The following is a 13,462-nucleotide window of genomic DNA, read 5'->3' on the forward strand; positions in this document are numbered from 1 at the left end:
GAATGGATGGAAAGGCAGGGCATATGCTCGACCTGCCACTCAATCAAGAAGGAGGATCAGTGGGGGCTCCAGCATTCAGACCCCCACAGATCACTTAGTTATCCCCGATCCTGACGATAGAGGATAACTAGAAAAGTGGACACAGGCCCTTTAACTGGCGAGCATTTCTATTTTAGTTTAACACATATTTTGGGCCAGACTTAAAATGTTTATTTTGTTTTTATTTTTACACCCAAAGAAAACCTTTAAGGATAGGGAATGTGAAAAGGTCCAACAGCTATGACATGACAGGTGATAAGTGTCTGATTGGTGCGGGTCTGACTGCTGGGACCCCCATGATCAAAGTAAAGTGGTCATAAGACCCTTCTGTACATAGATTGGTGGTAATGTAATTGAATGTCTCAGGACCCCTTTTTTCTTGATCAGTGGGTGTTCCAGCAATCAGACCCCAGCAATCTGATATTTATCACCTATCCTGTAGATAGGCAATACGTCATTATGGTAGGACAACCCTTTTAAATATACTGTAGATTATGTGCAATTTGAGAAGGTTAAGATTTGGTAAATTTCATGCCAGATATTTATGCTTAAAGGGGTTAAAGGGTTTGTCTCACTTCAGTAAATGGCATTTATCATGCAGTTAATACAAGGCACTTACTAATGTATTGTGATTGTCCATATTGCCTCCTTTCCATCACATTATACACAGCACGTATCCGTGGTTATTACCACCGTATAATCCAGCAGTGGTGGCCGTGCTTACACACTATAGGGAAAGGCTGGAAGTGTTCATAGGCCAACACCTTTACCTATAGTGTGCAAGCACGGCCACCGCTGCTGGATTGCAGAGTGGTCAAAACCATGGATCCGCGCTGTGTATAATGTGATGGAAAGGAGGCAATATGGACAATCACAATACATTAGTAAGTGCCTTGTATTAACTTTCTCTTCATGATAAATGCCAATTGCTGAAGTGAGACAACCCCTTTAAGTGTGCTACACATAATAGGGTTAGGCATAAATATCTTGGTGTGTGCGTTGCGTGTTTCCTATGTGTGATTGGTGTGTGCTATATATGATCTATGTATCAGTGGTGTATGTACAGCATGTGACATATGTATCAGTAGCATGTGAGCCATGTATAAATGTCTCATGTGCCACATGTGTCCAATGAGTGATTGGTGTGCGCTGCATGTGTCTTGTTTCTGACTGACTTAAGCGCAGGATATCCATATATGAGTAAATTCTGCCACATGTATGTTTGGGCATTTTGCTGTGAATGTCTGCCATCATACTTCATCTTTAATGTTTCTGTTATAACTGTAAGTGCTCATGAACACGACCGTCGGATGTTTTGCAGTCTGCAAATTGCGGATCCGCAAAACATGGATACCGGGTGTGTGCATTCCACATTATGCAGAACAGAACAGCCGGCCTCTAATAGAACCGTCCTATCCTTGTCTGTAATGCCGACAATAATAGGACATGTTCTATCATTATGCAGAACGGCGATGCGGACATACAGACACGGAATGCACACTGAGTAATTTTTTATTTTTTTTTGCGGCCCCATTGAAGTGAACGGTACAGACATGGAAAAAAAATAAGCTTGTGTGCAGAAGCCCTAAGGTCGGCCCCCAGAATCAGTTACACTGGTGGGCCCTAAGTACCCCAGTCCGACACTGATGTGAAGACATTGTATCTCTCCAGAGATATGGGTGCAAGTCTTAAGACCAGACATACAGAGCCCCAGGATTTGTTCAGCTCTGGTTTATCATGAAATTGAGGATTTGCGGTATGATTTTCTGGTAACTCTATTTCAAGGAACGAGGAACTTGCTAGGTGCCTTAGAAACCACCAGCTTGCATCTAATTTTGAATGAAATGACCGTATTCTTTGAAAACATTCTTCCTCATGAGCGCTCTTTCATATTATTGATTCATATAGTCAATGATGCAAGTCATTTTTACAAATGTTTCAAGTGCGCCATCTAGTGGGGAATACTCTACTTTTACAAGATTTCTAATTTTCCGTAGAAAAAAAGATAAACACAGTCCTTGACCTTTTTTAAAAATCCATGTTGCAGTCTTCATGACTTTGATGTAGCTTTATACCTACAGGGAAGAAGGGGGTTGCCTTTGCCCTTTAAAGGGACTTTCACATTAATAACATATATCACCAGGTAGCAGATAAATGTTACATACAGTAGTTTGAGCTCCAGCTGTTGGGTACCCTACTGAAGACTTGAATTGAGAACCTGCACCTTTTTAGTTTAGTAGCCAATTCATTGTATATGGATCATTCAATGAATTTATTGCATTCAGTAATGCAATGTCTTCTTATTGCCTCAATGAGACTTCAAATCAGACTGAAATAGGCGCCACAACGTTTCTGCAATAAACTTAAAGGGGTTCTCTGGGAATTACTAAAATAAAATTACTGAAAATACTTAAAAAATATTACTTTATTATAAATATATTCCCAAATACCTTTCATTAGTTATAATGGCTCATTTTGTCTAGGGAGCAATCATCAGGAGAAATAAAATGGCTGCCATCCTATTAGTACACACAAAACCTGTCCTAATCACACAGCAGGACAAGTTACTTCACAACACTGAGCTAAAGAGCTGCCTCATCCTCCTCTCTGCTCTGCTTTTCAGGGATTATGATCCTGAATACAGATGATGAGATCTTCAGCTGAATCTCTGTAGGAATGGAGTTCATTAGGAGACATGAATTACAGAGAGGACGGGCAGGACAGACTGTGGTGATGTGAGGCTGTGGTAATGGAGACTACATACAAAAGCTGCTGCTTATTATTCATACCCACCTCCTCTCTGTACTTCATGTCTCCTCATGAACTCCATTCCTACAGAGATTCTGCTGAAGATTTTATCAGCTGTATTCAGGATCATAATCCCTGACAAGAGAGGAGGATGAGGCAGCTCTTTACCTCAGTGTTGTGAAGTAACTTGTCCTGCTGTGTGATTAGGACAGGTTTTGTGTGTACTAATTGGACGGCGGCCATTTTATTTCCCCTGATGAATGCTCCCTAGACAAAACGAGTCATTACAACTAATGACATTTATTTGTGAGTAAATTTATAATTAAGTAATTTTATTTAATTAAGCCCTGGTGAACCCCTTTAAAAAATATTGTTTGTTTTGTGTTGTGTTTTTGTGCAATTTATGCGTGTGTTCCATTACATGGTAGATTAGGGGCCCATGGTGGAAGTGGTCGAAGTAGCTAGAGGCTACCAGTAGGGGGAGCTCACTGTATGAAGATGTATACAGCTTTGGACTTATTCATATCTACATCATAGGCTCGGTAAGGAGCCTCTGTTGCAGATTCCAGCAAAAATGCAGAACAAAATAGTGGGGTCAGTGTTCGTGTCCTTCATGTGAGTGATTGGGTGAGTGATCTGGCTTCCTATAACAGATAATAATGTAAATAAGGTGTGAACGTGGCCTAACAGAGAGTAAATCAGTAGCTGTCTAAATCCATATGCTAATGGTGGCTGAATTCAGGTAGAATTATGCACCATGTCTTGTGTAAAGCCAATACAGCATTACAAAGTTAGAACATCAAACCAACAATGACCCCTAAATCATGCATTATAGCCCATGAGCTGAAAGTTAAGTTACTATTTGGTTCTACAGAAACACCTTGGCCTGCCTAACTCAAAGTAATATGCTATGATGAGACCTGAAACAAAGGAATGTCTAGACAGCAAATTACCTATTGTGTATAAGAAAGTTTCATGTTAAATTAATTTTTACCATTTGGGAGGTAATTTTTCCCGTTGTCCATGTCATTATCTCTATTTAAAAAATAATCCTGAAAACATGAAGTTTTCACACTAGGAGCCACCACTGAGCCCTCAAAAGTCTGAGAATTCCTGTTCAGTAGAAATCACTTTTCACTATTCATTTCATTACTATCACATGCAGGATTACAATGAAAGATAACACATATATATATAGAGAGACAGATAACATTGGAGCCAGCATTTACAAAAGGTGACGGTTACAATTCGCCTCCTCCCAGTCCCTGCACAATGAGCTCTGCACAGATCACAGAGCACACACTACAGTTTGCCATGGTACACATGGCTGCTGTAAAGCATATATCTGAACATTAAACAGAGCAGAGTAGCAACTCAGGCAACATGGCTACCTCCTTAATTAAAGGGATTCTGTCATCAGAAATGAGCCCTATAAGCTAAACATATGGCGATGTCCCTTGTAAAACACTAAATCCTAAAGTGAGTTTATCAAATGCTCCTGTGGCTCTATATTCATAAAAAAAAGCAGTTTATATCACCTGTCAATCATTTAAAAATGTGTCCAAGGGGACGTCTCATGGTGAAAGGTGCCCGGCTGCAGCCATCTCGTTTAGGTGCCCAGTGCCGCCTTCTGAGCTGAAATCGCCGCCCTCCCTTTCATGCGATCCGCCTACCTCACGTGATCACTGCCTCTCTAACCATCGCTCGCTTCATCCAGATCCCGCGCGTGCGCACTAGGTACTAGCTTTGAAGTGGAGGTTCGAGCGAAGTGCGCCGGCCGGCGCATGCGCACTTCGCTAAACAAGGCCGCTGCCAGTAGTCCGCACGGGCGCATCAGGTTATACCTAGTGCGCACGCGCGGGATCTGGATGAAGCAAGCGGTGGTTAGAGAGGCAGTGATGACATGAGGTAGGCGGATCGCATGAAAGGGAGGGCGGCGATTTCAGCTCAGAAGGCGGCACTGGGCACCTAAACGAGATGGCTGCAGCCGGGCACCTTTCACCATGAGACGTCCCCTTGGACACATTTTTAAGTGATTGACAGGTGATATAAACCTCTTTTTTATGAATATAGAGCCACAGGGGCATTTGATAAACTCACTTGAGGATTCAGTGTTTTACAAGGGACATCGCCATATGTTTAGCTTATAGGGCTCATTTCTGATGACAGAATCCCTTTAAGTACAAAATAAGAAAATAAAAAATATTAGAACAAAATATATTTTAAATACTTGGTTTTATTTAGTAAAAATCTACTTGACAAGTCTCTAATGCATTAAATCCTACCAGTGTGTTTGAATTAAAGGGCATCAGATTCAGCAGAGGTTGGCAGATTTGTACTTATGCAACAAGTTTATGCTATCACCAGCAACTTCACAGCATAGGCTAGAAATATTTAAAGGGCATCCGTAAGCAGATTCTTATCCATGAAACTGGCTGACCTGTTGCAGACAAAGAAGAGCATCTAGGTGTAAAGGAAATGCCCCCATTGCTCATTTGCATCTATTAAACCTCCTTTTTTTTCTCAGTAATGCGGGCACATGTGAACATGGGACCAACACAGATGCCTTCAGCTGCCAAGCGCACATGTAACAGGTCAGCCAGTGTCATAGGTACAAAGCTGCTGACTGAGGCTCTTTAAAGGGTTTCTGTCACCCCGCAAAACTCATTTTTTTTTTGTTGGATAGTTAGATTCCTCATAGTGCGATATAGCAGAATATAATGCTCTTACTTACTTTCATGCGGCCGATTCGTTATAAAACGAACTTTTATAATATGTAAATGAGGGCTCTACCAGCAAGTAGGGCGTCTACTTGCTGGTAGCTGCTGCAGAAATCCGCCCCCTCGCCGCGTTGATTGACAGGGCCAGCCGTGATCTCCTCCTCCGGCCGGCCCTGTCAGTAATTCAAAAATCGTGCGCCTCGCGTCATTCGGCGCAGGCGCTCTGAGATGAGGAGGCTCGTATCCTCAGCACTCCCTCAGTGCGCCTGCGCCGATGACATCACCGAAAGAGAAGACGTCATCGGCGCAGGCGCACTGAGGGAGTGCTGAGGATACGAGCCTCCTCATCTCAGAGCGCTTTTTGAATTACTGACAGGGCCGGCCGGAGGAGGAGATCACGGCTGGCCCTGTCAATCAACACGGCGAGGGGGCGGATTTCTGCAGCAGCTACCAGCAAGTAGACGCCCTACTTGCTGGTAGAGCCCTCATTTACATATTATAAAAGTTCGTTTTATAAAGAATCGGCCGCATGAAAGTAAGTAAGAGCATTATATTCTGCTATATCGCACTATGAGGAATCTAACTATCCAAAAAAAAAAAATGAGTTTTGCGGGGTGACAGAAACCCTTTAATGCAGTTTTGCAAATAACATTTAAGTCCTGTAAAATACCTTTACATATAGTCCTTTTTCTAATATTACATTTTATTTAGAGCTCATATAAAGTGTGAGAAATACCATATGTCATAGTAAAGGGGTTGTGCAGTGTTTTAATATTGATGACCTATCCTCAGGATAGATCATCAATATCTCATCAGTGGGGGTCCGACACCCGGCACCCCTGAGGATCTGCTGTGGTGCTTGTGTGAGTGCTGCTTCTTACTCAAAATTGCCTGCACTCCATTTCCTTTGCAGCAGCAGTGCGGTATTATTACAACTGCTAAAAATGTTTCACTTTTTTCTCCCATTTTTTATACCTTTTCTCTGTTTATGTCCCACTCATGGTTTTGGTTTACAAATTCTGATTCAAAATACCAAGACCAAGTGAAAGCGGATGATAAGGGGTTAACGTGAACAAGCAAAACGTTTTTCTTTAAAGTTATTGGACATAAGGTCATCTGGGCGGGGAGGGGTAAGTGCGTGTGCTGCGTGTTGGTGTTTCAGTATTGCTATACATCTCACTAACTCAACATGCCGGATTAAGAATGGCTTGTAAGAAAAGGAAAATATCCCCAGTGGACTATCCGTGGTGACCAGTGCTGTATGGAATCATCTATAGAGGTAGGAACTGTTGCAGATGATTATGGCAAATATCTACTTGCTTTTGCTTTTCTAGACCATGTCTGAGTTTTGAGTGCCAGTGTACCACCCATTTGGGGCTTTCATGGGGCACTGTATTTTCTTCTAATATGACATGTGATGGAACCCACAACATTTTCATTTCCTTACAGATTTTTTATGAATCCTTGAAAAAAAAACTGTGTATGGAGGTACAGTATTCTATGGGGACTGTCATGCAGCTTTACCCAACATAAATCAGTAATTCCAAAGCTGATCTGTGCAAATGATTTAATCTGAAATTCAAGATAATTTATTGCACTAAAACAGTGAGAAAAAGATGTATATATCAGCGCTTGTCGATGATCAGCCTGACCCAACATTTTTTGTCTGTTTTTGTCTGTTTTGTTTTTTTTACGAAATCTGCAATGGAGGACTAGAAAAGAATATCCAACGCGCTTACTCATACATTATAAGACATTTTTAAGCATATATTTTATGAGAGAAGTGTACAGATGAAATTCAATATTTTGTACATGACTCCAGTTAATCGTTATGTAGAGCGGTCAAGCGCAATGAGAAAAGATGGGCCTACAGATGCACTTTCTACAATTTCTTGATTTCTAGTTTTACTGTTGGTTATTGCATTGAAAAAATATTATTCAGAAAAAAATTCATTTGAAACATTATTTGTAGTTGTGTGTGCAGCTTCGGAATAATATCTCGCTGACTTCTTATCAATCCTGAACACTAGTGTGCTGATGAGTCTTCAGTAGCCCTAACCACGGTCTCTTATCTCTCCTTGACAACAGGGCAGGTCACATCAGCTGTATCACACACATCATAAATGCCAAGATGTCTCTTTTCACTAATTCTGGTTCCCGTCACCATCTACTGCCATATTATCTGCTCAGTCATGTGTAGGTCTGACACTGGGAGGAGAGGTGGATAACCACAATTACCAGTTTCCGTGATCAAGAAACATGAAGAATCCTGGACATGGATCTACTGTATGTGGATTCCAATAGCAGCTAAAGGTAATCTTAAAGATTTTCTACCTATTCTTGGCATCTCTTTAAAAATTATATCTGAGCATCTAAAGTAAGAAAAACCTATGTCCTCCCTGACATAATTAACCACCTCAATGACCTTGAGTATTCATATGGCTTTGTGATGTATTACATAAAAGTGGATGGATTCATTGAGAAGACAAACCCTTGCTTTCTAATACAGTTCCATACATAATTCAATCTCCAGTAAGCATTAGTCTTGAAAGGTAGTAGTCAAAGGGGCAACTGTGTGTCCATCAGGTGTATAGGGCTTTCCATAGACATGAGGTGACTGTTGGTCAACTGCTATCTTTCCTGATCCCTTCATACACTTGCCCTCTCAACTTGGCCAGGCATGCGTGGGTTATGAATGGGGAGAGGGGTATAAGCCTCTGTCAGACACTTGTGGCCAGCAGCTTATTTCCATGAGGTCAAAAGGACTGGGTAGTTGAAATTTCCCTCAACATCTGCCATCAGGAGGCCCCATACACATTACATAGTCCTGCTAAAATCGGTGGATTCAGCCAACATTTATTTAATGTATCTGGCCTGCTTTAGTTTAGGAGGTGTAAAAAGGTTTATGCCCTGTGGAGACCCAAAAATCACCTTGGCCCCTAAGTAGACTAGACTAGTACTGTTTTCTGCCTTTGCTCTCATAATGGCTGCAAAAAGTTGAAATTATTTTCTAACTGCACTGGGTAAATCCGAAAAAGATTTAACCCATTTTCTAATATGCTGTAATGGAATTCTGAGGCAATAGGGGGGACATTCAGAACCTTTATTTAGAACAAAGAACAGCTACAAAGATTGTATACACCTATCTGTCTCTCTCTGGGGGCTCCCTGCAGGTGTTCGAGGTGTAGTGGCCATGCCCGGTTACTGAAGCTCAGCTCTCATTCACTTCAATGGGAGATGAGCTGCAGTAATGTAGCATGGGCACTACACTTTGAACGGCGCTGTGCTTCCTGCTCCATTTACAGTGCTAGTTCCAGCACTAGAGGCTGCGAGGAACAACTGATCAGTGATACCCTCACTGATTGGATAATAATGACCCATCTGGAATATCAGGGTCCTGGAAAACCCTTTTAAGAATTTTTCATACTGTCTATGCTTAATCAATACCATTTAATGCAGGCATGCTCAACCTGCAGCACTCCAGCTGTTGTAAAACTACAACTCCCACAATGCCCTGCTGTAGACTGATAGCTGTAGGCTGTTCGGGCATGCTGGGAGTTGTAGATTTGCAACAGCTGGAGGGCCGCAGGTTGAGCATGCCTGATTTAATGTAACTATATCAATAAGAAAAGGAGAAACATGCAATAAGAAAACCAACCTATAATCTAAATATATCATATTTTCCGTATCAAATTTTCAGCTTTTAATTTCACGCCCCATAAAGTCAACTTTCATCTTTACCTCTTGCCATTTAACAGGCTCTGGAAAATAGCCACGTGCAAGCAAAATGTGACAATTAAAATGCACTGTCACTAGATTTCCCAGCTAGATTCAGTAAGGGAACGACAATGAGAGCAAGAGGCAATTAATATACAGCTAAACACGTGTAAGTCAGGGAAGGTTAAATGCGACAGAGTTTTAAGGGTGGAAGCAACTCCTCAACTTTATGTGACTGTTTAATTATAGGATCGCTCACAAGCCACACGACTAGCAACTGATAGTTATGTTCCTATCAATTTACTCCCCATTGGGAAGAATATCTCAAAGTAAATAATGAGGTAACCTGTCCTCGTCTTCAAGCGAGATATAGACCATATACATTATTTAAAAGGGGTGGTAAACTTACCTTGAAATATTGATCAATCGAATTATAAGGTTAGGGCTATAGTGTAGCAGTTCTTACATAGATTTTAAAGGATTTTGATACTGATGGCCGCATGACAGGTCATCAATATGAGATCAGTGGGGATCAGGGCTAATACATTCTTTATGATATAATCCCTTAAAGGGATTCTGTCATGACATTTTAGCCCTATAACCTAAACATATGGCCAGGTCCGTACAAATAACATGAATCCGAAATCTGCCTGTGGCTCTATAAGCACATAAAACAGGTTTTTATAACCGGTCAATCGCCTACCTAAGGTGCCCAAGGAAACGTCAGTTAATACAGGGTGCCCGGCCGTCTGGTGCCCAGCGCCTCCTTCCCAGTCTTAATCGCCGCCTTCCTCACCTCAGCGCCGCCTCCGCAATCCCCCCGTCCCTCTGCTAGATCCGGCGCCTGCGCACTATGCTCAGCCTGATGCGCCGCGGACTCCTGGCAGTGGCTTCGTTGAGCGAAGTGCGCATGCACTAACTGACGTCCCCTTGGGCACCTTAGGTAGGCGATTGACCGGTTCTAAAAACCTGTTTTATGTGCTAATAGAGCCACAGACAGATTTAATAAGTACAGTATCGGATTCATGTTATTTGTACGGACCTGGCCATATGTTTAGGTTATAGGGTTAAAATGTCGTGACAGAATCCCTTTAAACTCAGAATCAAACTGGTCACTTTAAAGAGCATCTGTCTGCTGGTGCACCCATTGACTACGCTTTACAATGGTACGTTATAGATGCCTTAAATCGGAAGTACTCAAGTACTTTTTGTAAAGGTCCACACGCCTGGGTCTAGTATGGAAGTATGAACCACAAAAAAAAATTAAGGAGGGACAACTCCAGCTGCGTGTAGCATGCTGTAGCAATTTGTTTTTTTGGTGCCTCTAATCCAACCCAATCCTCTTTGTGCCACCCACACAGAAATGGAGGTCTTTAATGCTCCAACACAGTAAGAATGTCCACTTAGTGCCTCCTCAAAATAGTGATGCACCTTACTGCCCCCCTAGACAGTATGATGCTCCTTTAGTGCCTCCCACAGAGTATGATGCCCCCTGCTCAGTATGATTCCCCTTAATGCACCTCTTACAGTAGGATGTCCCTTAAGTGCTCCCCTCATAGCACGATGATCCCTTAAGCACCCCACACACAAAGCAATGGCCTCTAATTTCCCCCCACATAGTATCATGTCCTCTTGTCCTGTAATGTCCTGCATCCCACACGGCATGATGTCCCCTTAAGTGACTCCCACACAGTGATGCCTGCTTGAAGGGGTTATCCAAAGTCTAACACATTCTCCCCCAATTATACTTACTCCGCTCGCCGACACCCGAGTCGCTCCTGATCCCTGCACAGCCGCTGCGGAATTTCCCCATCTGGCTATGGGGGGAGCAGCCAATAGCAGGCTGCGACGGGGACGAGCCTCCCTAGCATCGCGAGTGACGCTAAGGAGACTCGTCCCTGTCGTGTCCTGCTATTGGCTGGAGGGCATTGGGGGGCATGTGTTAAGAATTTGGATAACCCCTTTAAGTGCCCAGTCAGAGAGTTATGCCCTCACACTTACTGATGCCCATATTTCATCCTACATAAATACTCACCTACCTCATGTTCCCCAACAAAGAGAGCAGGTCTGCTTCTCTCTGAGGTTCAGTGCAACAGGCACGATGGCATCACTACATCACATCTGCTTGCGTTGAACCACCAATTGCAGGGAATGGTGAGGCAGTAAGCTGACGGCTCCCGGCTTCACCAACCGTATCTGCATCCTGAGGACACAGTTGAAAGTGATAAATGTAGTGGTGACCATGGTCCACCAGTTGAGTACCCTTGCCCTAAATCATGGTCAGGTGACCAATGATTTTTAACTAAATCTCTTACCTGATTTTGATCATCTTTTTCAGGATGCTGATTGGTCCAAATCTAATACTTCTTGGGATCTGCCTCTTGACAGTTACTGATGGAAGTGATTGCCCTAAACAATGTAAATGTATAAAACTGACAGATAATACGATACGGGTGGACTGCAGCTCCCAGAACCTGAAGAACTTTCCATCCCTACCCAAGGAAACAGAAGAGTTGTATCTACAGGAGAACCTGTTGACAGTAGTTCCCGCTGGGGCCTTCGATAACTTGATAAACTTAAAAAAGTTGAATTTATCCTCCAACCCATTGCATTGTGACTGCAAGATCCGATACTTAATTATGTGGCTATCTGATGGAAACATGGACGGAGTCAGCGGGATAAAATGCGTCTATCCCTCTGAGTTGTATGGGAAACCAGTCAGCCAGTTAACAGGAAACGAAATCACTTCTTGCTCGAGGCACACACGACTCTGTTCAGACTTTCTATTTAATGATGCTTTTCTTCACGCTTTTCTTTTTCTCTTGTTCTTTCTAATGATCGCATGCTTGAAAACTTTCAAAATGATAAAGTTTAAAATCAAAGTAAGTGATAATGACATTGAGTTAAGGACATATCAGACTCCTAAAGCTAGTTTTCTTAAGAGAAGATCTATTTTATATGTAAAAGGCTGTTAACCCATTGAATAGCTGAGATACAAATATGTGCTTATTTACTAAGATTTTATTTGCAAATAAAATGACAAATACACTTGGTATTACTGTCTATGGGAAGAAACATTCCGGGCTGAATAAATGAAAGACCACAGAGGTCTAGGTTAAAGCCTGACAAAGACAGCTCTTAAAAGTCTCTTACTTTCCTATATACAGATGAAACTCGAAAAATTAGAATATTGTGAAAAAGTTCATTTATTTCAGTAATGCTAATGAAAAGGAATTGCATTAATGCAGCTTAAAATTAGAATTTTATGAAAAGGTTCAATATTCTAGGCTCAAAGTGTCACACTCTAGTCAGCTAGTTAATCCATACCCCCTGAGCAAATGGTACCTGAGATTGTGACTTTGGGGTCTCATAAGCTGTAAGCCATAATCATCCAAATTATAACAAATAAAGGCTTGAAATATCTCGCTTTGCATGTAATGAGTCTATCTCATATGTTAGTGTCACCTTTTAAGTTGCATTACTGAAATAAATGAACTTTGCACAATATTCTAGATTTTCGAGTTTCAACTGTATATGTAAGGGAGTACTAGTTTGATATACATCCAGGCAGTTGATGGCAGACGGCAGGGGCATAGCTAAAGGCTCATGGGCCCTGGTGCAAGAGTTCAGCTTGGGTCCCCCTTCCCTCAGTGCTCTGTGGCCAGAGCTAGGGAGGCAGATAGACTTTGTGCTGCCTGAGGCAAACTTTTAAATGGCACCCCTCCCATGGCAAATTCTTGACCTAACCCCTTCTCTCCAGCCAGAGGTGTAACATGACCAGCATGCACTTTCTATAATACCAGTGTCTTATGTGGCACAAGGTGGGCCTGGAAGCGACTGCTACCTCTGCACCCCGTATACACTGCGTGCAGAATTATTAGGCAAATGAGTATTTTGACCACATCATCCTCTTTATGCATGTTGTCTTACTCCAAGCTGTATAGGCTCGAAAGCCTACTACCAATTAAGCATATTAGGTGATGTGCATCTCTGTAATGAGAAGGGGTGTGGTCTAATGACATCAACACCCTATATTAGGTGTGCATAATTATTAGGCAACTTCCTTTCCTTTGGCAAAATGGGTCAAAAGAAGGACTTGACAGGCTCAGAAAAGTCAAAAATAGTGAGATATCTTGCAGAGGGATGCAGCACTCTTAAAATTGCAAAGCTTCTGAAGCGTGATCATCGAACAATCAAGCGGTTCATTCAAAATAGTCAACAGGGTCGCAAGAAGCGTG

General features: G+C 42.2%; 1 protein-coding gene across 4 annotated transcripts; it reads left to right on the plus strand.

Moving 5' to 3' along the window:
- The first annotated feature begins 6,211 nt into the window (after positions 1-6,211).
- On the plus strand, positions 6,212-12,299 carry LOC120979006 (platelet glycoprotein IX-like). 4 transcript variants are annotated; one of them, XM_040407497.1, is made up of 4 exons: positions 6,212-6,786; positions 6,957-6,995; positions 7,596-7,820; positions 11,563-12,299. In XM_040407497.1, the coding sequence occupies exon 4, from the start codon at positions 11,564-11,566 to the stop codon at positions 12,197-12,199; it is 636 nt and encodes a 211-aa protein (XP_040263431.1). In that variant the 5' UTR covers positions 6,212-6,786; positions 6,957-6,995; positions 7,596-7,820; position 11,563; the 3' UTR covers positions 12,200-12,299. The 4 variants fall into 4 exon arrangements, with proteins under 4 accessions (XP_040263431.1, XP_040263432.1, XP_040263430.1 ...); XM_040407498.1 differs by having other exon boundaries at positions 6,957-6,987; XM_040407499.1 differs by having other exon boundaries at positions 6,620-6,637.
- The last annotated feature ends 1,163 nt before the right edge of the window (positions 12,300-13,462 follow it).

Source organism: Bufo bufo, chromosome 9, assembly GCF_905171765.1.
Source record: "Bufo bufo chromosome 9, aBufBuf1.1, whole genome shotgun sequence".
In the NCBI taxonomy this organism is placed as follows: domain Eukaryota; kingdom Metazoa; phylum Chordata; class Amphibia; order Anura; family Bufonidae; genus Bufo; species Bufo bufo.

Bases quoted from the DNA above. Each gene is read 5' to 3' on its own strand.
- LOC120979006 (XM_040407497.1), top strand. From the start codon at position 11,564: ATGCTGATTGGTCCAAATCTAATACTTCTTGGGATCTGCCTCTTGACA.